Here is a 24729-nt window from a genome sequence, read left to right on the forward strand (position 1 = left end):
GAGCGGCTGCCGCCCAGTCGGTCTGGGCGCTCCCTCATTAACGCGCGCCCCTCCCCTCTGGTTTGAGCATCGGGATTAATTACAAAGGGAACCCTGCCCTGGGCGGTGGGGGGGGGAGGGAGAGGCGGCCGGGGCGCCCGGAGTTTGGGGGGCGTCGGAGAGGGGGCCCTTCTCCCAGGAATAAAAATGCTTTGTCCTGTCCTGTCTCTAACCCCGAGCAGGCGGGGCTCTCGACCCCAGGGTTTCCGACACCTTGGAGTGAGTTGAAGGGATTACAGGGCATCTAAAAATATCCGCCCCTAATGGGGGCATTTCTGCCTTCCAGAAACCTGGCGGGGTTCGTGAAGTGGAGCAATAGACGGAACCCACCAAGAGTGACCCCCACCATAAGAGTCTAGGCTGTGGGAAATCCACGTTTCCTCTGGAAGACATAAAAGCAAAAGTATGATTATGTTATCATTCGTATTCCTGCTGTGCAACCCAGCACTTAACCTAGAATAGTTATACTTCAAAAAGACCTCCACACACTTTTCCCTTGCCCGGCCCAACACCTCAGCATCCTCCAACTCCCAGTCCTCCTATCTTCTCTCCCAACCCTGTGATTAAGAAGTCCCAGGGAAGGAGATGCCCCGCCTCTTTTCCTCACTCGTTTGGGGATGTTTTTGCTCCTCCCTGGTGGACTTTTTTATTTTTCCTGAGACCCAATCTCATCCCTTTCCGTCAACCATTCTAGCCTGACCAAAGATGAGGCCAGAGCCATCTTCACCTGCATGGGGACCATTCAAAGATGGAGAACCCTTTAGAGACACTTTTGTTGAACCCTTGCCTCTCCTCATCCCCCTCCCCACATCCTGGGTCAGCAACTGCAGACTGCACGGAATGTGCAGAATCATTATTTCAGGTCCCCGGATTTCTGCATGCATCCAGACTTATCTGCTTGGTGTCTATCACGTGCCAGGGGCTGGGCTGCCCTGGGGGTCTTGGCAGGGACCACAACCAGGAGTGTGACAGACAACGGTCAGGGTAAAGGGAGACAGGGCGGCCTGAGGGTGCTCCCAGCCCTGCCCCGGTGCTGGGCAGCCAGCGTGTAATCTGACACAGTGCGGAGCTGCCGTGGCCCCGATTGCCTATCCAGCAGGTTGGAGTGAACAATGTTCACACGCTGCCGGCCTGGGTCACGGACCTCAGGAGGGCCCAGGAACTGCACACACAGCTTCGATGACGCTCTCGGCTGGCCCCAGATAGAGCTCAAAACCTAAGTCAAGATGGCAACAGGTATCAGGCAACAAGCTGGAATCAGCTTGGTCTCTCCTTCTTCTTCTCTGATGGTGAGACTGGGGGCTTTCAATTATATCTTTGTAACAAAAACTTTGGATTACAGAGGAGAGGTCTAAAATGAAATATGATTGGTCAGATGTGTTCCATGCAGCAATTCTCTGGACTGCCTTCCACCCTCACCACCAGGATGCAAACCCCCTGAATCTTACAAATCTTTTTTTTTTTTTTCTTTAATTTTCACCCCAAGCCCTAGCCAGTTTGGCTCCGTGGATAGATCGTCAGGCTGCAGACGGAAGGGTCCCGGGTTCGATTCCGGTCAAGGGCCTATTTGGGTTTCGGGTTTGATACCCAGTGGGGGGCGTGCAGGAGGCAGCTGATCAATGATTCTCTCTCATCATTGATATTTCTATCTCTTTCTCCCTCTTCCTTCTTTTCTGAAATCAATTTAAAAAAAATTTTTTTTTAATCCTCACCCAAGGATATTTTTCCATTGGTTTTTAGAGAATGGAAGGGAGAGGGAAAGACAGAGAGAAACATCGATGCAACAGAAACACATCGACTGGTTACCTCCTGCACAAGCCTTGACCAGGGCCGGGGCTGGGGCGGAGCCTGCAACCGAGGTGCATGCCCTTGACAGGGATCGAACCCGGGACCCTCTGGTCCGCAGGCCCACACTCTATTCACTGAGCCAAACTGACTAGAGCGAACTTGTACATTCTTAACTCACAGAATGGGAAAACAGAGGCTCAAAGAAGAAGCTTATGTGCCCCAGGGCCCAAGGGAGCTAGCCTAATTCTTCAGGAAGCAGGCAGGCACTGAGGTGACATCTAACGAGGATTTTCTCAAGGGGGCCCACCTTTAGTGACAGAGGGGCCTGGGGGTCTCAGGAGCCTGGCGGACTACATCATGGAACAGACTGAACTTGGAATGTGCAGCTCCTAGCTTTGAGGACGTGAGCAAGTTTCTCAGTTTCTAAAAGCCTCAAATCCTGTATATAAAATGGCACTAATAAGGTAGCAGAAGGAACTCCCTCCACATACCCATAATGCCCCAGTCAACTCCCAATCAAACTTCCCCTCTGTGTTCCATGCCAAGGGGATTCCTAGTGCTTTCGGGAGTCTTGTTCAAGGAAGGCGGGGGGCGGGGGGGGGGGGGGGGGGGGGCGGGGGAGGCTCCTAGCCAAGCGTTAGGGCCCTCCATAAAAGCTTTCCCAATTCCTCACCAGCTCACGGGCCTGAGGCTGCTGGGATGGAACAGGCAGAGCAGAGGCTGCCCTGGACACTTGAGTCTCCTGGGAAAGAGGCAAAGGGCTCAGAGGTGGCAATGGACGCCCTCCGGGGTTTCCCGTGCAGATGAAGCTGTTCCCAGAAGGCAGGCCCAGGCCACGGTGGCAAAGGTTAGGTCTACTCTGATGGAAAGTAGGGCCCTTCCCCAGCACCGCTGCTGAAAAAGGGGAATCCTTAGTACCTTCCCCAAGCATAGACGCTTCACACCCAGGCAGGATGGCCATCACAGTCTTTAATGTGAGTGATTAGCCACTTGAGCCAATCCCCGGTTCAGGTGACCCCAGTAATGGACCCACATCCCAGGCCAGAGCCACCATCTTTTTGCAGCCTGCAGATAAAACCGGGCACAGTTCCATCTCCCATGACCATTAGAGCTCTTTCCTCAGCACCCACTTTTCTAAAAAGACTTTGTTTACAAGTGTCTGATCAAATCTACAGGAGAGATTGGGGACAGCGAGGGATGTGGGGGGCCCTTATTCTGTCAAGAAAGGAGGAAGAGAATCAGAGTTTGATTTAATGGTTCTCAAATGTTACAAATGTTAGATCAAATCTATACTTTGGAACCACTGGATTTTGTTTCACTGTTAATAAAAAAGGAAATAAGCCTGGCCGGTGTGGCTCAGTGATTGAGTGTCTACCTATGAACAAGGAGGTCACGGTTTGATTCCAGGTCAGGGCACATGCCCTGGTTATGGGCTTGATCCCCAGTGTGGGGCCTGAAGGAGGCAGCTGATCAATGATGTTTCCTTCCTCTCTCTCTCTCTCTCTCTCTCTCTCTCTCTCTCTCTCTCTCTCTCTTTTCCTTCCTGTCTGAAATCAATAATATTTTTTTTAAAAAAGGAAATAAAATAGAGAAAAAATACCCTTAACTAGTTAAGAACTCTGTGATGTCATCAGGTTGTTGTGAGGTGTTTCTCCCTCACATAAGCTCCTGATCTCTTTTGAGAACAGAACCGAGCCTCATTCATTTGTACATTAATGGTCCATACAAGTCACTAAGTAATAGTTCACTTCCCTGCTAACTTCCTTGTCTTTCTCCATCCCTCTAGGTTTCGAGCATTAATAAGTAAGCACTGAACATAGCCACGGGAAATAATGACATTACTTCCCAAACCTTCACCACTCCCTCTTCATCCAAACTGTATTAAGTGTGAGCTTACTCAAATCCCTTTTCATTATCACCAATCTAGAAAGTTACCTACAATTAACCAGTGGTTTTCATCTTTGACTGCAGATTTTAATCACCTGGGAAGCTTTGAAAATATACCCATGCCCAGGACACATCCCAGATTAATTAAACCAGAAACTTCCGAGGTCCAGTCCAGCTATTGGCATTTTTTTTTTTAAGTTACCTTAGTGATTCTAATGTGAGAACCATTATATCAAACTCTGATTCCCTTCCTCCTTTCTTGACAGAACAAGTACCCCTCCCCCCCGCAACCCCCCCCCCCTTCGCCATACACACATCCCTCGTTGTCCCCAATCTCTCCTATATCTAACTTCTACCTCTTAACTCATCTTCGCCTACCAGGTGTAAGAAAACAAAATACCTCTCTCCACTATGCAGCTTCCTCTTTGCTTCATCCCTCTCTTTCCTTTTCTTCTCATTCAACCTTCTTAAAAGAGTAGATTACTCATCACCATCCTTCACTCCTCAGCTTCTTCCAACCTAGCTATCCTTTCAATATCACTCCTCCTCCTGACTTCAGATATTGATATTTCCCAGAACTCAGCCTTTGGCCCCTTTGCTCCTCATCCTACATGGTCTCCCAAAGTAATGCCATTCTTCCCGGGGGTACACTCAGTGCTTACTTATTAAAGCTCCTAAATCTAGATCTCTCTTCTGATCATCAGACTCATATTTCCAATTTCCTACTGGACATTTCAACTTGGTTATTCTCTGGGTTCTCCAAACGTATAGTTTTAAAGGGAACGCATTATCTTCCCTTCACCACCACCCCATCCCCTTGGTTCATTCAGACATTTTTCACTTCCAAACTTGCATCATTCCCTTCCAACCTATTCTTTCTTTTCTGGAGGAATAATCAGACTGTCACTCTCTTGTCTGGAACAATTCAGTGGCTCCCCTCTGACTACAAGATAAACCCAAAACTTCTTCTTTTATAATTTAATAAATCTTTATTGTTCAGATTATTACAATTGTTCCTCTTTTTTCCCTAAACCCAAAACTTCTTCTTTTTTTTAAAGTATTTTATTGATTTTTCACAGAGAGGAAGAGAGAGGGACAGAGAGTCAGAAACATCGATTAGAGAGAAACATTGACCAGCTGCCTCCTGCACACCCCCCACTGGGGATGTGCCCGCAACCAAGGTACATGACCTTGACCGGAATCAAACCTGGGACCCTCCAGTCTGCAGGCGGACGCTCTATCCACTGAGCCAAACCGGTTAGGGCTAAACCCAAAACTTCTCGATGCTGGATAAAAGGACCTCCAGTACCGGACTCGCTTTCCCTTCCAGCCTCATCTTCTGTTCTACCCTGTGCCTTCACAGTCCAAGCATTCAACACACATGCAAACTGTACTCATCTACTGGCTGTTCTGCTAACTTGGGGTTCTGTTACCGTCTCTGCCTTCACAGGGTGTTTTCTTTGCCTGAAATGTCATCCTCCTCCTTCTCTGCCTAGAAAGTTCTATTCATCCTTTAAGAGTTAGCTGTGGTCTCCTCTTTGACTCCCGAATTCTTTCAAGCCAAGTTAGATGTCCCCCCCACCCCCACCCCCACCCCCACCTTCTTTGTGCTCCCAGAGATCTGCAATTTTAATGACATTGTATGGTAATTTCTTATTTACATATGTCTGCCCAGCTGGTCTGTGAGCTTCTGAAATGGAAGGAACAATGCTTTATTTATCTTTCTAGATCCAGAAATTGGCTCAGTGAATGGCATACAACAGTAAATGTTTGTCTTGTGAAACAGAAGAGACTGAGAGGAGATGCACTGTAGAATATCTGATATTGAAGGAATATGCTTATAAATAATAAAATAATAACGTTTTGAGACTGGAAGAGATATTTTTTTAAAAAGGGAAGAAAGGTACAGAGCAGTGGCTCTTAGCTTTTTGTGGACTGTAGCTCTCTTTGAGACTTTGATGAAAGCTATAAGCTCCCTTCAGAAAAATGTATATAAAATTTCACACCCATTTTTCAGGGGACACCGGGAGCTGGTGACTGAGTGAGGGATGGTTTGAGGGCAGAAGAGTCTAGAAATGGAGAGATCGGTGAGAAGGCTAATGCAAAAGTTGAGAGGGTGAGAGAGTGAGTGAGCAGGATCCAAGATGAGGTGCCTAGAAAAGAAAGTGCAAATTTGAGAGGTGGCCTGCAGGTGTTCGAGTTAAGAAACAAAGAGGCATATGAGATGACTCAAAGTCTTCTGGCATCATCTTAAGGAAGATGGTGATGCCACGCATAAAGTCAGGGCACCTGAGGGAGAGTAGGTTTGAGGGGTAAATCATGTGTTTGGTTTGACAGGTGTCTTAGATGCCTACAGGCCATTAGGGTGAGGATGTTTACAGAAAGCTGGCAATAGCACCAGTACCTTCCACATCTTCTCCTGCCATTCTTCCTTAGACCATCGGGACACTCTATTAGTCCCTCAACCAAGCACATCTTTCCTGCTTTCATCCCATTTGTTTATCCTACTCCCTCTATGCGGTGTGCCTTCCATTCACCATCACCCTTACCCAAAATATTTCAAGGTCCAAGTCAAACGATATTTTCTCTCTTAAGCCATTTCTGAAACCACCATTTTGATCTCATCTCTGAAATATCAAATCTTTCTCTGAACCTCTCTTACCATATTTTATTATTTTTTATTCTTTATTTTTATTGTTGAGAGGACTGCAGATGTTTCCCATTTTACCACACTTTCTCCCCCTCCATATGGCCCCCACCCCACCCCAGGTCTTCACTGCACTATTGTCTGTGTCCATGGGCTATGCATATATAAGTTCTTTTAACCTCTTCTGCCCCTCTCTTCCCTCCTATCAGTCTGTTCCATGCTGCCATGTCTCTGGACCTATTTCATTCATCAGTTTATTTTGTTCATTAGATTCCACGAATAAGTGAGATCATGTGTTATTTATCTTTCTCTGACTGGCTTATTTATCTTCGCATGATAATCTCCAGGCTGTCCATCCATGCTGTCTCAAAGGGTAAGAGATCCTTATTTTTTTACTGCTGCATGGTATTCCATTGTGTAAATGTATCACTGCTTTTTTATTCACTCATCTACTGAAGTGCACTTGGGCTATTTTCAGATCTTAGCTATTGTAAATAACACTGCTATGAACATAGGGGTGCATACATACTTTCTAATTGGTGTTTCAGGGTTTTTAGGATATATTCCCAGAAGTGGGATTGCTGGACCAAATGGCAATTCCATTTTTTTTTAATATTTTGAGGAAACTCCATACTGTTTTCCATAATGACTGCACCAGTCTGCATTCCCACCAGCAGTGTCCTAGGGTTCCCTTGTCCCCACATCCTCGCCAGCACTTGCTGTTTATTGATTTATTGATGGTAGCCATTCTGACAGGTGTGAGGTGATTCCTCATTGTAGTTTTACTTCTTCTAATGCCACTTCTTCAAAATAGACTCGCCCCAAAAATGTATACACACTTTGAATAATTATAAAGGCAGTGTCAGGAGAGGAACCAAGATGGCGGCATAGTTAAACAACTAATCTGCTGCCTCACACAACAATTTCAAAAATACAACTAAAAGACAAAAACGTCTACCACCCAGAACCACGGGAAAGCTGGCTGAGTGGAAGATTTACAACTAAGAAGAGAAAGAAGCACAATCGCTGAAAAGCTGAGGTACGGAGGCACGCGAATCGGGCTGGCGGCGGGCGGCTGGGTGCGCGGCTTTTCTTCAACCCGCAGGGAGACAAGCTCCCGATCACTCTGAAATCCAGTTTCTGGGGACACTCGGGGGACCCAGGCACCTACGGGGAGAAGCTGGACTCTCGGCCATCGGGTCGGAAAGTGAGAGTGACTTTTGCAGTGGTGCGCCCAGCAATCGTTGTTTAATGTGCTGGAGCGCGGGGCGCAGGGACTTGGAAACGTGGAAAGGCAGAGACAGCTGACGGCAACCATCGCCGTTGGTCACGCCCCAGCCTAGTGACGCCCTGAGACCCCGCCCAGCCCTGAGGCCCCTCCCTGAGGCCCCACCCCGCACATTCTACAAACCCGCCCAGGCTCCACACAGCGGCTTTTGCATATAAATGGCCTGTTCTGGAGCAGCTTAACCAACTGCAGCTCCAGTCAGACTGCTCCAAAACCGCCCAAGCAAAGGAGGAGAAAACTAGCCCTTGCTGTAGCTCCTTCTGGGGGACACAGTACACAAGGGTACACCAAGAGTGTCCACCTCAAGTAACTGGGAGGCTGACCCGTTGAACCAATAGGACACCTTGTACACAAAACTACCCTACCAACTTAGGGAAGCAGAGAATATGAGAAGGCAAGGAAACAGATCACAAACCAAAGAAATGGAGGAGAACAAGCGACTGGACATAGAGTTCAAAACCACGGTTATAAGGTTTTTCAAGAATTTCATGGAAAAGGCCGATAAATTCAATGAGGTCCAACTAGAAATTAAACATACACTGACTGAGATAAAAAATATTATACAGAGACCCAAAAGCAGACTAGAGGATTGCAAGAATCAACTCAAAGATTTGGAATACAAAGAGGCCAAGGCCACTCTTCCAGAGAAGCATGAAGAGAAGAGAATTCAGAAAGTTGAAGATAGTGTAAGAACCCTCTGGGACAACTTCAAGCGAACCAACATCAGAATTATGGGGGTACCAGAAGAAGAGAGAGAGCAAGATGCTGAAAACCTATTTGAAGAAATAATGAATGAAAACTTCCCCCACCTGATGAAAGAAATAGACTTACAAGTCCAGGAAGCACACAGAACCCCAAACAAAAGGAATCCAAAGAGGACCACACCAAGACACATCATAATTAAAATGCCAAGAGCAAAAGACAAAGAGAGAATCTTACAAGCAGCAAGAGAAAAACAGTTAGTTACCTACAAGGGAGCTCCCATACGATTATCAGCTAATTTCTCAACAGAAACCATGCAGGCCAGACGGGAGTGGCAAGAAATATTCAAAGTGATGAATAGCAGGAACCTACAACCAAGACTACTCTACCCAGCAAAGTTATCATTCAGAATTGAAGGGCAGATAAAGAGCTTCACAGATAAGAAAAAGCTAAAGGAGTTCATCACCACCAAACCAGCATTATATGAAATGCTGAAAGGTATTCTTTAAAAAGAGGAAAAAGAAAAAGAAAGATAAAAATTATGAACAACAAATACATATCTATCAACAAGTGAATCTAAAAGTCAAGTGAATTAAAAATCTAAGGAACAGAATAAACTGGTGAACTTAATAGAATCAGGCATAGAATGGGAGTGGATTGATAATTCTCAGGGGGAAAGGGGTGTATGTGTGGGGAGTATGGGAAGAGACTGGACAAAAATCATACACCTATGGATAAGGACAGCGAGCGGGGGGAGGTAAGGGAAAAGGGGGGGGTAGGAACTGGGTGGTGGGGAGATATGTGGGGAAAAAGGAGAAACAATTGTAATATGAACAATAAAGATTCATTAAAAATGAAAAAAAAAAAATAGACTCACCCAGGCCAGGGTATTTTGTGGAAGAGCCACACTCAAGGGGCCAAAGAGCCACATGTGGCTCGCGAGCCGCGGTTTGCCAACCACTGCCCTAGGAGATGTATCAGCAAAAATTCTGCTTCGTGAAATTTCTGGTATTTTACTGCCTATGTTTTCTTCTAGGATTTTTATGGTTTTATGACTTACATTTAAGTATTTTATCCTTTTTGAGTTTATTCTTGTGTACAGTGTAACTTGGTAGTCTAGTTTCTTTCCTTTTTTATTTTTCCTGCATGGATCTGTCTAATTTTTCCAACACCATTTATTGACAAGACTGTCCTTACTCCATTATATGCTCTTGCCTCCTTTGCCAAATATTAATTGACCATAATAGCATGGGTCAATTTCTGCTCCATTCTACTGCCAGTACAAGCCTATTTTTATTACAATGGCTTTGTAGTATAGTTAGATATCTGGTATTGTGATTTCTCCAACTTTGTTCTTCTTTCTCAAGATTGCTGCAGCTATTCGGGGTCTCTTTTGGTTCCATGTAAATTTTTGGAATATTTGTTCTAGATCTATGAAATATGCCAATGGTATTTTAGTAGGGATTGCATTGAATCTATAGACTGCTTAGGGTTGTATGGACATGTTAATGATGTTAACTCTTCCAATCCATGAACATGGTATACACTTCTACTTGTTTGTATCTTCCTCTGTTTCATTTTTCAATGTCCTATAGTTTTCTGAATATAGGTTGTTTACTTCCTTGGTTACGTTTATTCCCAGGTGTCTTGGTTTTTTATTTGTTGCAATGATAAATGGGATTTATTTATTTTTTTTAGTTTCTCTTTCTGAGAGTTTATTATTGATGTATAAAAATGCCATTGATTTCTGGATGTTAATTTTGTATTCTGCTACTTTGCCAAATTCATTTATTAGATCTAGTAGTTTTGGGTGGGGTCTTTAGGATTTTCTATGTACAATATCATGCCATCTGTGAATAATGACAGTTTTACTTCTTCCTTTCCAATTTGGATACCTTTTATTATTATTCTTGTCTGACTATTGTGGCTAGGACTTCCAGTACTATGTTGAATAAGAGTGGTGAAAGCAGACAACAAAATAACCCTGCAAAGGATACATAAAATGACATATTTAAGGATCCTCATTGCAGCAAAGAATTGGGGGAAATCTTATATGATAAATACATAGTGAAATGAACATACGGTATATGTAGATAAAACTGAACTAGTTCACCACATACTATGCTTTAAATTCAATCTCATATATTAAAGCATAACATAATCTTAAAACACAATATTTAGTAAAAAGGAAAAGAAACATAATGAGATGTACATCACAATATTGTCCTGAAATGTAAAACACACAAAATAGTATAATGCATTGCTCATGGATGTGTGTATGTGTAAGTGTGTGTAAATAAAGAAATAAAAAAGAGATTCAAAGATGTGCACTGAATAAATGCGTACATGGCTCTGGGAGGGGTGGCAAGGAAATCAGGGCCAGGGATGAGGAAAAACAAAGCAACAAAAGGGAAGCATGACTAGACCACCAGCTTACACCATACACAAGAATAAACTCAAAGTGGATAAAAGACTTAAATGTAAGTCATGAAACAAAAAAAAAAATCCTAAAAGAAACCATAGGCAGCACAATCTCAGACATCACCTCACACCTGTCAGAATGGCTACCATCAACAAATGACACGTGCTGGCGAGGATGTGGAGAAAAGGGAACCCTAGTGCACTGCTGGTGGGAATGCAGACTGGTGCAACCATTATGGAAAACAGTATGGAGTTTCCTCAAAAAATTAAATATGAACTGCCATTGGACCCAGCAATCCCACTTCTAGGAATTATTCTAAGAAACCCAAACACCAATCAGAAAGTATGCACCCCTATGTTCATAGCAGCACAATTTACAATAGCTATGATCTGGAAACAGTCCAAGTGCCCATCAGTAGATGGGTGGATAAAAAAGCTGTGGTTCATTTATACCATGGAATACTATGCAGCAGTAAAAAAGGAAGGATCTCTTACCCTTTGAGACAGTATGGAGGGACCTGGAGAGTACTATGCTAAGTGAAATTAGCCAGTCAGAGAAAGACAAGTATCACATGATCTCACTCATATGTGGAATATAATGAGTAAAATAAACTGATTAACAAAATACATCCAGAGACATAGAAGCAGGGAACAGACTGTCGAATCTCAGAGGGAAGGCAGGGATGGGTGGGTAGGTGGGAAGAGATCACCCAAAGAACTTGTATGCATATATGTATAACCCATGGACACAGATAATAGGGTGGTGAAGGCCTGGGGCAGGGGGTGGCTTAGAAGAGGTCAATGGGGGGAAAAGTATATGTAATACTTTCAAAAATAAAGATTTAAAAAATAAATAAATAGCCTGGCCTGAGTGGCTCAGTGGTTGAGCATCGACCTATGAACCAGGAGGTGATGGATTCTCTCTCATCATTGATGTTTCTATCTCTCTCTCCCTCTCCCTTTCTCTCTGAAATCAATAAAAACATTTTTTTAAATGAAGCATGGTCCAATTATTTAATGTGCCACATAGTATTAATCATAGTAGCTCAATTTTGTGAATAAGGAAAACACTTTTGTTTCACTTCAAATAAACCACATTTTTTAAAAGAAAAAGTACTGCATAAAGTAAAAAAAGAATAAGTGAAACAATTTTTTTCAATAGGCCAAAGATCCTATCTAATAAAAGAGTAATATTCAAATTGACTGTCACTCCAACACACAAGATGGCTGCCCCCATGTGGTCAAAGATGGCTGCCCCTATGTGGACACAAGATGGCCACCACAAGATGGCCAGCAGAGGAGGGCAGTTGGGAGCGATCAAGCCTGCAGGGGAGGGCAGTTAGGGGTGACCAGGCCTGCAGGGGAGGGCAGTTAGGGGCAATCAGGCTGTCAGGGGAGCAGTTAAGCATCAATCAGGCTTGCAGGGGAGTGGTTAGGGGGTGATCAGGCTGGCAGGCAGAAGCAGTTAGGGGCAATCAGGAAGGCAGGCAGGCAAGCAGTTGGGAGCCAGCAGTCCTGAATTGTGAGAGGGATCCCAGATTGGAGAGGGTGCAGGCTGGGCTGAGGGACACACACACACACACACACACACACACACGTGCACGAATTTTGTGCAACAGGCCTCTAGTTTAAAAATAATGCTGATATCCATTGCTATAAAGGGTATGTAGAAATGTGTGGCTGAAAATAGTGTATTTTGATAAAGACCTTTTAGAGCACATTTTGGAAGTGCCTATCAAAATTTTAAATGCACATTCTCTTTAATCCAACAATTCTTTTTCTAAGTATCTATCCTCCAAAAATGCTCACATAAGTGTACAAATATATGCATAGAATGATGTGCCCTGCAGCATTGTTAGTAACTAAAGATTGAAATTAATTTAAATGTTCATCAGCAGGAAGGTGGTTATATAAGTTACCATACATATATCTTATGCAAAATTTAAAAAGTGAAGTTAGTCCACTTATGCAGATATAAAAAGATGTTTATAATGTATTGCTAAAGGAAATTAAGGAGCAGTACATATTAAGGTAAACAAAGTCTAACAGTAAATATACAATACAATTTTATTTTATTACTAGTGTCCCAGTGCACAAAATTTGTGCATAGGAGGGGGGTGTCCCTCAGCTGGCCTGCACCCTCTCCAATCTTGGACCCCTAGGGGGATGTCCAACTGCCAGTTTAGGCCTGAGGATCGGGCCTAAACCGGCAGTCAGACATCCCTCTCACAATCTGGGACTGCTGGCTCCTAACTGCTCACATGCCTGCCTGCTTGATTGCCCCTAACCACTCTGCCTGCCAGCCTGATCAACCCCAACTGCCCTCCCTTCTGGCCTGATCACCTCTAATTGCCCCCCCCACCGGCCTGATCGACCCCAACTGCCCCCCTGCCGACCTGCTCATCCCCAACTGGCCCCCCCTGCTGGCATGCTTGCCCCCGACTGTCCTCCCCTGCCAGCCTGTTTACCCCTAACCGCTTCTGCCTCACTCTCCACCATGGCTTTGTCCGGAAGGACGTCTGGAAGGTCTCCCAGAAGGTCTCCTGGCCTAATTAGCATATTACCCTTTTATTAGTATAGATTATCTTTTTAAAGAATAGTTAATTGATTTTTAGAGAGAGAGGAAAGGAGGAGAGAGAGAAACATCCATGTGAGAGCACAACATTGATTGGCTTCCTTCTGCACTCCCCTACTTCGGATCAAGCCTTCAGCCCTGGCATATGCCCTTGACTTGGAATCCAACCAGCAACCTTCTGGTGCAAGGGATGATGCCCAACCAACAGAGCCACACAGGCCAGGGCTACAGTGCAATTTTAAATCCATGCCCCGTATATATTTTGTCTCTGATGAGGAAACAGATGCTCCGAGATTTTTAAGTAACTCGTCCCAGGTCACAGTGAAACTCATTGATGATTTCAGTACAATTCATAGAAAGCTAAGGGGGCCAGGAGTAGCCAAGCAAGGGGGTATAGAAGGGCACACCAAGTCCTGAAGGAGAGGATATCTGCATCTTGATGAAAGGTGGGGCTGGAAAGATTGGCTGGCGCTGCACCATAAAGGAACTTTTATCCATGTTGAAGAATGGATTTTATTCTAGAAAGAATGGGGAGCCAATAAAAGGACTTCAGTATAGAACTGTCCCGATTGAATTTGCATTTTGGGAGGGTTACTCTGATGGCAGTCTGGAGGGCCGATTGAAGGGTGCTTAGCCAAGAATCAGGGAGACCAGCACAGCAACTGCAATAGTGCCAGTGAAGGAAAATCAGGAGTTTACAGAAGGAAATACAGAAATAGTTCCAAGTCACATTTAGAAGGCAAAATACATAGATGCTGATGATGGATTGGAGGTGAGAGTGAGGGAAAGAAAAGTGTGATAGGCAGGGCAATTGGATGCTGATGACGCTGTATATTCATGCGAGGGAGACCAAGGGAAAAGTAGGGTTGGGGAAGGAGGAAATGAGGAGTCCAGTTTGGGGTAATGTGGAAATTCCTGGGGAAGTCCTAGTAGAGAGGCCCAACTCTTCATCCACAAACCTGGAGAGCGAGCTTCCTTCTGGACAGCTCCACAGGAAAGAACAACAGTTCTCACTCAGCTCTTACTATGTCACCACTGCTGCCATCACCCCTGCAATGCCCCACACCCTTTCTCCTCCTATATTGTCTATTTTGGAAGGTGGCTCCCCTGTTTATTCAGGCTTTCACGTCAAAAACCTGGGAGTCCTCTTCTAGCCTACTATGTTTAATCAATTGCCAAACCCAGTTGAATCTACCATTTAAACAGCTTTCCTGCTCTAGCTGGTTTGGCTCCGTGGATAGGGTGTTGGCCTATGGACTGAAGGTTCCCAGGTTCAATTCTGGTGAAGGGCACACGCCCGGGTTGCAGGCTCAATCCCCAGTAGGGGGCGTGCAGGAGGCAGACAATCAATGATTCTCTCTCATCATTGATGTTTCTATCTCTCTCTCTCCCTTCCTCGCTGAAATCAATAAAGAAAATATTTTTAAAAAATAATAAATAAATAGCCTTCCCACTGCCACCGCTTAGACAGTCTTACCTTCTCTTGGGTGACCTTGCAATGGCTTCCTGAAACTGTCCCCTGTGCAGATCTTACCTTCACTTGTCTGTCTTCGGAACTGCCCTTAAAGTGACATTTCTCACGTGTAAATCTGTTGGTGTTCATCTACTCTATTGAAGAACAGCTACTGGCTTCCCATCACCATGTGGCAAAGTACAAGCTCCCTAGCACAGCCAACAATGCCTCTTAGGACCATTCTCCGTGTGCTTACCTCTTAGACCCGTGATCGGCAAACTCATTAGTCAACAGAGCCAAATATCAACAGTACAACGACTGACATTTCTTTTGAGAGCCAAATTTTTTAAGCTTAAACTTCTTCTAACGCCACTTCTTCAAAATAGACTGGCCCAGGCCGTGGTGTTTTGTGGAAGAGCCACACTCAAGGGGCCAAAGAGCCGCATGTGACTCGCGAGCCGCAGTTTGCCGACCACTGTCTTAGGCCATTCTCCATCACTTTCCTATCCCATCAGCCTCCTGCATTTATGTCCTAACAGTATCAAACTGCTTATAGTGCTCTCTTGCTCACGGAGCCTCCTCAGGCCTCCAGGCTTTCATCCCTACAGTGCCCTCTACCTGGAATAGCACAAGCTTAGGTAGGGTTCCCTGGGATTCTTGCACTCCGAGATTGTATGCAGGAGAGTGCTCCTAGGCGGGCTTCTGGGAACATCTGCTAAGTGTGCAAAAGCTGGATTAAACAGAGAGAAAAGCCGAAATGCAATGCAATGGCAGCAGAGGCCTCACAGGGAATCTCAAGCTGAGATGGTTCGCTGTGAGCCAACTCTCCTGCAGCTGAGGAGGGGAGTGCCCTGTCCAGTGAAGGAGGGGATTTGTGAAGCAGGGTCTTGATAGCACACCACAGAATTCTCTGCAAGCACCTTTGCAGACCTTGCTATTGACCTTCTTTTTGTTGTTTGTTAATTTATTGATTTTAGTGAGAGAGAAAGAGAGAGACATCGATTTATTGTTCCACTTATTTATTCATTCATTGGTTGATTCTTTTTGTGCCCTGACCAGGGATCAAACCCGCAACCTTGGTGTATCAGGACAATGGCGCTACCCAGCCAGGGCAAAGCGCTATTGTTCTTCACAGCCCAGCTCAGGTTTTAGCTGCTCCCTCCCTCATCAGCACTCCCTCGGAGTTTATCTTTCCTTCCGTGCATGACTTCTATTCCTTGTGTGTGCCATTCACTGTCAAAAAAAAGCAATGTGTTTACATGTCTGTGTCCGCATACCACCTCCCCAGTAGATGGTGAGGAGAGCCTGGGTCTGCCCTTCAGAACCTAGAACAGTGCCTGGCACACACTGGCTGCTCAATGAATGTATAGTGCATTGACTAAAACGGGATTGAGTAACGAAGGAGACAGCTACAAGGCTATGAAAGGAGAGAGCTGGGGTTTAAGTGCCAGGAAGGATAGAAGGGAGGACAGTAACAAAGAGGCTCTTATCTCAGGGCCCTCCGTCTCCTCTTGCTTCACTAGGAACCAAGCTGGAGGCCCTTCTGGGGAGGTCCAAGAGTCCCGGGTCAGAGCGAAGCAAGCCTCTGAGCTTAGAGTGGCCAGAGTGGGGCAGACGCCAGCCAAGGGCTGTACCTTGTAAATAGGTAAATAGCCCTGGAAGGCAGAAGTAAACCTAGAAGGAAGGAAAGGGCTTCTAGGGGGAGAGAAATGGAAAGTTTCCAGCCTGACAGCTGTCACTCAGATTCCTACATAAAAAAGGACACAGCCCTAACTGGTTTGGCTCAGTGGATAGAGCCTCGGCCTGCGGACTGAAAGGTCCCAGGTTCAATTCCGGTCAAGGGCATGTACCTTGGTTGTGGGCACATCCCCAGTGGGGAGTGTGCAGGAGGCAGCTGATCGATGTTTCTCTCTCATTGATGTTTCTAACTCTCTATCCCTCTCCCTTCCTCCCTGTAAAAAATCAATAAAATATATCTTTAAAAAATAAAAGGACACAAAAACAACACACTGATGTTCACATACACAGCAACCACAGAAGGAGGCAAGCATCTCCAGAAATAGAACACACACACACACACACACACACACACACACCAAATGAAATGGACAAAGGCAGGGAAAAAAATCAATCAAAAAAAATTATAGGCCATTAACATATGTAAATGAACACCTATGAATTATGGTCTCTATTTACCCCGAGTCAGCAATCAGCCCTCATTCACCTTCAAGAAACCTCCCACAAAAACTCTGGATGACAGGTTCCCCTACATCTCCTTCACCCTCTGTCCCCAGAGGGTCTTCTCTTTAGGTTTCTGAGCAGCTCCCAGCCAGAAAGGGGCAAGTGTGAGAAAGTCTCTGCATGTGGCCAGCAGGGGGCAGTGTCCAACAAGCAATAATCAGACCAGGCTCACAGAACCTGGAGGAGGAGCAAGGACCAGAAGTCCTGGAATCAATATGACTTTCTGATCACATCTCCCACCCAGGTCTCCCTCCTTTTCCTTTGTTTGTTTGTTTGTTTGTTTGTTTGTTTGTTTGTTTGTTTGTTTTCAGCACTCCTCATGTGTCTCCTCAGCTGTAGTTTGTCCATCCTCAGTTTAGCAGATTTCATAGTTTGGTTCTTCCCAACTTTCCAGAGAACTCACTGAAGTGAGGAATCTTCCCCTCTGGTGTTCCCATAGCTTCTTGTCCCCTCCCACTTTCTAGGTTTCCAGGGTGTTCAGGACTCGTGAATTTTCCATTGGACTTGTGACTGATGCCAGGGCCACCTCTCGGGGGCACCTACATCCTCACTAGTGCACAACTGGCCTGGTGGAGAAGGGGCTGGATGTCAGGCCCCTTCCCTGCCCTGGCCCAGCACCTTGTGCAGGCCACGAGCTGGACAGCAGTACAGGTTGGCCCTGCTACTTGCTGCCCCTGAGGTACCATTTGGTGAACACTCGTTGCGCTGAGCACCGCCAGGATGGAATCACTCAGTCCTCCTAACACCCCGTGAGGCAGGTCTTATCATCTTCCTCGCTCACAGATGAGGAGTCTGAGTCCCAGGGAGGCATGTGGTTTGCTCATTGTGGCACCAAGAGGAAAGGCGAGTGTGGAGCCCAGTCCCACGCAGGTGCTCTGTCCGCAGGTGTGCGAGTCCTCACCCTCGAGCACGAGGTTGCGGTAGCTGCTGCTGGCCCCCAGCCACACTGCCTCCCTCCTCCCCACTCCCTCTAGGCTTGTGTCCTTCTCCCCCGCAACTAGCACTCGAGGGCTGTGACCCTCCTGTTAGCGTCTTTCTCCTGCTCACTGTCCTCGCACAGTCAGATCTGAGGACACGAGGAAAAGGCAGAAAGACGAAGGCAGAGGGGGCAATAAAAGGAGCCTGCTGCACGCAAGGGTGGGGAACCTTTTTCCTGCTCAGGGCCTTTTGGATATTTATAACATCATTCACGGGCCATACAACATCATCGACTTAAAAATCAGCCTGTTTGGTCAAACATTTAATGAACTCACCTCTAATGCCTTGGTAGGGCCAGACCCAATGATTTCCCAGGCCTTAGATAGCTCTTAGGCTGGCCGTTCCCCGCCCCTGATAGAGGAAGAAAAGGCAAAAAAGGTGGACACTGGCCGGGGACAGAGAAGGAAGGAAGCTGGGTGAGCCGAGGAAGAGGGCACAGGCAGGGCCTCCATTGTGTGGGCACAAAGGGGCCATCTGCCTGGCAGCCTACACAACGTGTGTTTGTGTGTGTGTGTGTGTGTGTGTGTGTGTGTGTGTGTGTGTGTGTGTGTGTAAGGAGAGAGGGGAAGGAGTGGCTCAGAGTCCTCCCCCACACCCCATTCTCAAACCCTAGGGACCCTGCTGTCTGCTCTGTCACTGGGGGTGGGGTTTGCTGAGAAAGAGGGCAGAGAGGAGCAATTATGACGGAGAGGACTAGAGGCCCAGGGCCTGCAGGAACCAGGCATGGAACAGGGCGCGGACAGCTGCAAGGGGTATGACCTGATGAGAAGGGACTGGAAGAAGAAGGGAGAGGGGAGGGGCCAGAGCCCTCCTTGCCTGGTGCCCCAAACTGCCCCTCCCTCACCCCACTGGCCCTCACACTTGCTGGGTTTGGAGGATGTGAAACGAGGGCCCCAAGATGGCATGGTATTCTAGCCTTCCCGTCCTCCCTCCCTTCTCCTGGTCTGCTGGCCCCAGAGCTCTCTTTCCCCTTATCCCTCAGCCTGGGACTTCATCTCCCTGACCGTCCTCTCCCAGCGCCTGGTCCCTCTCCCTTCCCCCCTCTCTTCCCCCTCTCACTTCCCACCTCCGTCCTCACCCCTGTCCTTCAGAGCCCAACAGCAGCGAGGCCAATTGATTATCTGAAGAAATTCGGAGCTAACAGTAGAACAGCTGCAGCTGCCACCTCTTACCACCCCCAGGCCCTCAGGGATCCCTAAGGAGGGGGCCCTGTAACCCCTTCTGCTTTCCAGCCTGGCAAAGGGAAGAGTGAGGGGGGAAGGGAGCTCAGGGGACTATGGTTGCTGTGCAGGGGGAGGCACAAAGCACTCCGGGCCAGGAATGGAAGAAGCAGGTTCTAGTCCCAGTCCACCATGGCGTTTGAATCCCATGAGCCTGTGGATAGCAGTAACCTGCCTTTAAAACAAAGGTGTCGGCTGCCCTAGCGGGTGTTGCTCAGTGGATAGAGCATCGGCCTGTGGACTGAGGGGTCCCAGGTTCGATTCCGGTCAAGGGCATGTACCTTGGTTGCGGGCACATCCCCAGTAGGGGGTGTGCAGGAGGCAGCTGATCGATGTTTCTCTCTCATCGATGTTTCTAACTCTCTACCCTTCTCCCTTCCTCTCTGTAAAAAATCAATTATATATATATATATATATATATATATATATATATATATATATATATATATATAATAATAAAATAAAATATGGGGTCCATAAAGAGCCACCTGTCGGACGGGTCATTTCAGGGAGGCGGAGGGGCCTTGCGGTATGGAACAGAAAGGACCTGGGTTTGGACTTTGTCTCTGCCCACAAGGAGCTGTGTGACCGTGGGCAAAGCCCTCCTCCCCTCTGGACTTTAGTTTCCTCATCTAGAAGTTGACGTTAGGTGCCTCCCAGGATTCCTCGGGTAGTCCTTCAGCACTTCTCTGTACCCCTACCGTATTACTCTCTCAGTCCTAGGCCCATTGTGTTCTCCCCGCATCCTGAGGTGGGGGAATAGAACATGAGCCAAGAACGGAGGTTGCAAGGAGTTTCGACCCAGTTTAGAGACAATACCAGGGAAGACAGTGTTTCATGCCATGGCTTTTCCCCGGAGCGTGGACCCCCAGATACAGGTTGAACTTGGGTTCCACTGGGGCACTCAGCTCCTTCTCAGACCCATTGGGAGCAGGGTCAGAAGCACATCAGAGAGACCAGAAAGTGCCACTCAGGGAGTGCCCAACATGGGGGTCCATGAGGCTTTAGGTGGGGAGGTCTGGGACCTGTGTGTGACACCTTCCTCTGCCCCTCTTTACTCTGTGACCCCTTCTTTTTCCCGTCTTCATTTACCCACCAGACTGCGCTCTCAAGGCCCCATCAGAAGAGCCGTCAAGGCCTGGAACCCACTGTGCCCACCCTACCCTAACCTGCAGGCCAACTTCCAACCTATTCAAATGATCCAAGCCATGCCTGGTGGTAGAACGAGGTCATTTTAATGTTTCTTTTTGTATGAAATCGGAAATGCAACAGGACATAGGACACAGACCCCTAGGGCCCACACTTGGGGGTACTAGGGAACAGTGAGGGATTGGGGGAAGGCTGAGAGAGAAAGAGGTGGGTGGGACAGGTGAGGTTGTCTGGGAATAAAGGGAGCTGAGGAAGGAACTGGGAGCCCTGGAGCTGGGAGAGGGGCACCATCCCAGAGGACTAGGGTGACAGACAGATGGATCTGAGGAGGGATACGGGGTGTCATGAGCAAAGGGGATCCCCACACACACCTGCAGTTGCAGAAGGAGCACGAAAGGGAAAGGAATAATCAGGGAAGAAGCAAGAGAGACCTGGCCAGGGCTTCCAGGAACCTCCTCACCCTACCCCAAAGTGCACAACTTGGCAATAAATAGTAATATTTATAAATAAATAAGTAAATAAATAGATGAATAAATAAATACATAAATAAATATCCTTGTAGAGCTAGCAGTTTGGTGCGAGGAAGGAGCATGCTGAGTGCAGTGAGCTCCTTTCTTTTGCACAGGTCCTAGGGCCCTTGTTCTGCTGCTGACCCCGGGCTCCGGTGAGCACGTGGGGCTCAGTTACATGGGGGTGGGGGCAGGGAGCTGGAGGTGGGGTGGGTGAGGGCCAATTTAAGGAAGGTAGTTTAAGGAAGGGGGGATAATAAACAGGCCTTAGGACGAGGAGAGCTGAGCATTCCCTTAGGACCAGGAGAGCTGAGCACTCCCAGAGGGCGATGAGGAGGCACCCTCTGCCTCCAAGGGAGGAGCGGATGTGGGTGTGCACATTTTCGCGGTGGGCTGGATGCAGGAAGCAGAGGTGAGATCTGGCCCACCCATTCCCTGGGGTGCGTTTGGGAACATCATCCCCTGCCCCAGGACCCAGGTTTGCCTTTCTCTAGCTCTGCACCCAGGGAGGGAGAAAATTGGGAAGGTAGGAGTGGGAGGGGCCAAGGAGGGGGAGCAAATAGCTCAGAGAGCGCAAGGCACTCTCTACCAAGGTCAAGGCCTGCATCCTCAGGAGCAAGATAGAAAATAGGAAGACTTTCCCCCCAGTGTCAGCTACTGGGATCCGCCACCCCCCCCCCACCCCCGCCACGGAGATGACATCATCTTCGCAGGCCCCTCTGCCAAACTAGACTGAGATCTCGGAGGAGGAAGCCCACCTCACTCTAAGCCCAGCCTACCCCTTCCTGTTCCGACGTTCCCTCCCTACCACAGGCAGGAGGGGCTGGAACAGGGTGGAAAGAGGATGGGAGGGTGGGGTCTGGGTCTCTGAAAATCTGTACCTGGGATAGAAGAGGGAGCAGCCCTTGAGAGAGCTAGGGGGACCCAATGTGTGGGGAGCTTAGTAAATCCAACAAGGACTGGACCCCGACCTCCCCGCAGACACTGCTAACAGCTGGGGCCCAAACACACACTGAGAAGGTGCCCTGGGATGCCTGGTTCGGTCATAGAAAGCCGACTTCACGACCCGCGGGGACATCATCCCCTACCCCAGGCCTGGGGGGCTCCATGCCAGGGTACAGGGCTCAGGAGAAAGATGTCTGTTCTAGTCAGTGGGCGAGGAGAAGGGAGCTGGGGAGGCCCGGGGAGGGGCGCACCCAGGCCGCCTTCAGACATCCAGCACGTGGTTCAGGTAGGAAATGTAGCAGATGGCCAGACGCAGGATCTCGATCTTGGAGAGCTTCTTGTCCGGGGGCAGCGTGGGCAGCAGCTTGCGCAGCTCAGCGAAGGCCAGGTTGAAGGCCTCCACGCGGATCCTCTCCCGCGTGGCGTGGGCTGTGCGGTACTTGGCTGTGGCCCTGCGCCTGCGCCGCCGTTCCTCCCGGCTCAAGTGCTGCAGGTCTTTCCTGCCAGGCTCCCCGGGCTCCAGGCCCCGGGCCTGGCCCCCTCCTGGCCCCCTGGGCCCAGCCCCGTCAGGGCCCGCCCCGCCCCCGTAGTCACTGAAGCCTGACTCGGGCTCAGAGTGGGTGGGAGGCAGGTCCAGCTCCATGGTGTCTGAGTTGAGCATCATGATGGATGCCCCCAGCCCCGTGAGATCAGGATCCCCTCCTACCCCTCCCTCTGGGAGCCTGAAAGCTGGTTGTGGGAGAGGCGGGAAGGGCCTTGGGTGGTGGGGTCTGCCACTGAGCTAGAGAAGACAGAACCACTTCAGGATTCCATGGTCAGGGTTCCAGGTGGGAGCCTGAAAGAGAGAAGAGGACATTGGTGGGGAGGAAGGAGGGACAGCTCAGAGATGAAGAGGGCATAAGGAAGGTTTGAGGTGGACTGGGAGGGGGGAAGGGCAGAAACAAAGGGGAGGTGTAGGGTAGGGGGACAGCAGGACAGATAGACAGACGGGTGGGTGCGTTGTTAAAGGAGCAGGAGGAAAGATGGTAAGAAGGAAGAGAATCCAGAAAGTGAGCAATGTGGAAGGAGGAGAAGTGACGAGGAGGACATGGGGCAGGATAAACCTGAGAATGAGATTAAAGATCTCAATGTGAGACCTAAAACTACAAAGCTCCTAGAAGAAAGGGAAAATGTTTCATGACATCGGACTTGGCAATGATTTCTTAGATATGACACCCAAAGCACAAGCAACAAAAGCAAAAATAGACAAATAGGACTTAAGATTAAAAACTTTTGTGCATCAGAGGACACAGTCAACAGAGTGAAAAGGCAGCCCACAGAACGGGAGACCATTTTTAAAATCATCTATTTGATAAGGGCTCAAAATCCAGAATATTATAAAGAACTGCCCCTCTAACAACAAAAGACCAAATAACTTGATTAATACATAGGACTTGAATAAACATTTCTTCCAAGATGATATACAAATGACCAACAAATATATGCAACGAAGTTCAACATGGTTAGTCATTAGGGACATGCAAATCAAAACCACAATGAGATATCACCTCACCCCCATTAGGATGGATGCTCTCAAAAACACAGAAAAGAACAAGTGTGAGGATGTGGAGAAATTGGGACCCTTGCACCCTGTTAGTGGGATTGTACAATGATGCAACCGCTATTGAAGACGTATAGAAATATATATCCAAATGAATTGAAATCAGAAAAAAAGTAACTGAAACCAGAATCGTGAAGTTGTAAGTATCTGCCTTCCAATGTTCCTTGCAGCATTACTCACAGCTGCCAAGATATGGGAGCAACCCAAACGTCCATCTACAGACGAATAAGAAAGAGTGGCATACACACACAATGAGAGAGCATTCAGCCTTAAAAAGGAAGAAAATCCTGTCACATACTACCACCTAGATGAATCTTGAGGACATTATGCTAAGTGAAATAAGCCAGTCACAAAAAGACATATTGTAGCCCGGCCAGAGTGGCTCGATTGGTTGAAAGTTGTCAACCAGTGCACAGAAAGGTTGCCGGTTCAATTACAGGTCAGGGCACATACCTGGGTTGCAGGTTTGATCCCCAGCCCCAGTTGGGGTGCATGTGGGGAAACAACAGATTGATGTTTCCCTCTCTCTCTCCCCACCCCACCCCCAGCTCCATCTCCCTTTCCCTCTCTCTCTCTAAGCATGTCCTTGGGTGTAAGGATTAAAAAAGGAAGACACTGTATGATTCCACTTAAATAAGGTATCTAAGTAGTCATTTTCACAAAAACATAAAGTACAATGGTGATTACCGGGGGCTCGGGGGAGGCAGAAAGGGGAGGTGTTGTTCCATGGGCTTAGAGCTTCCGATTTGCAAAATGAAGATTTCTGGAGCTCTGTTTCACAGCAATGTGAATATACTTTACACTACTGAACTGCACACTTAACATGGCAAATTGCATGGTGTGTTTTTTACCACAACAATTTTTAAAAATAATAATAAGGAAAAAGAAAAAAAAAAAAACTGAGCAACACTGAAGCTCTAGGTCCATAGAGCTGTGACTCTAAACTTTTACCAGCGAGGGAAGAACTGCAAGCCTTGGCCCTGCGATCCCCTCCCTCCCGGGGCCCCTCTCCATCCGTGTGTGTGTGTGTGTGTGTGTGTGTGTGTGTGTGTGTGTGTGTGGTGGGGGCGGAGGGGAGGCTGGAATAAACACGCAGATTGCCCATTGTAGAGTGGACTGGGACATATGGAGCTCGGCACAGCTGCCCCAGCTCAGTGGCTCCCAGCCCACACCCCACTCCCAAACACAGCCACCGCGGACAGCAGGTCCTACACCCCGTCCACTAGAATCAGGGGAAGGCATCTCCTCTGGCCATGCTCCCCCTGCTCAGGACCAGCTCTTTCCTCT

General features: G+C 47.6%; 1 protein-coding gene across 1 annotated transcript; it reads right to left on the minus strand.

Moving 5' to 3' along the window:
* Positions 1 to 22104: 22104 nt before the first annotated feature.
* NHLH1 (nescient helix-loop-helix 1) lies at positions 22105 to 22506 on the minus strand. Its single transcript, XM_008154242.3, has one exon. It carries the CDS (start codon positions 22504 to 22506, stop codon positions 22105 to 22107), a length of 402 nt encoding a protein of 133 aa, XP_008152464.1.
* Positions 22507 to 24729: the final 2223 nt, after the last annotated feature.

Source organism: Eptesicus fuscus, chromosome 22 (genome assembly GCF_027574615.1).
Source record: "Eptesicus fuscus isolate TK198812 chromosome 22, DD_ASM_mEF_20220401, whole genome shotgun sequence".
NCBI classification, from domain to species: domain Eukaryota; kingdom Metazoa; phylum Chordata; class Mammalia; order Chiroptera; family Vespertilionidae; genus Eptesicus; species Eptesicus fuscus.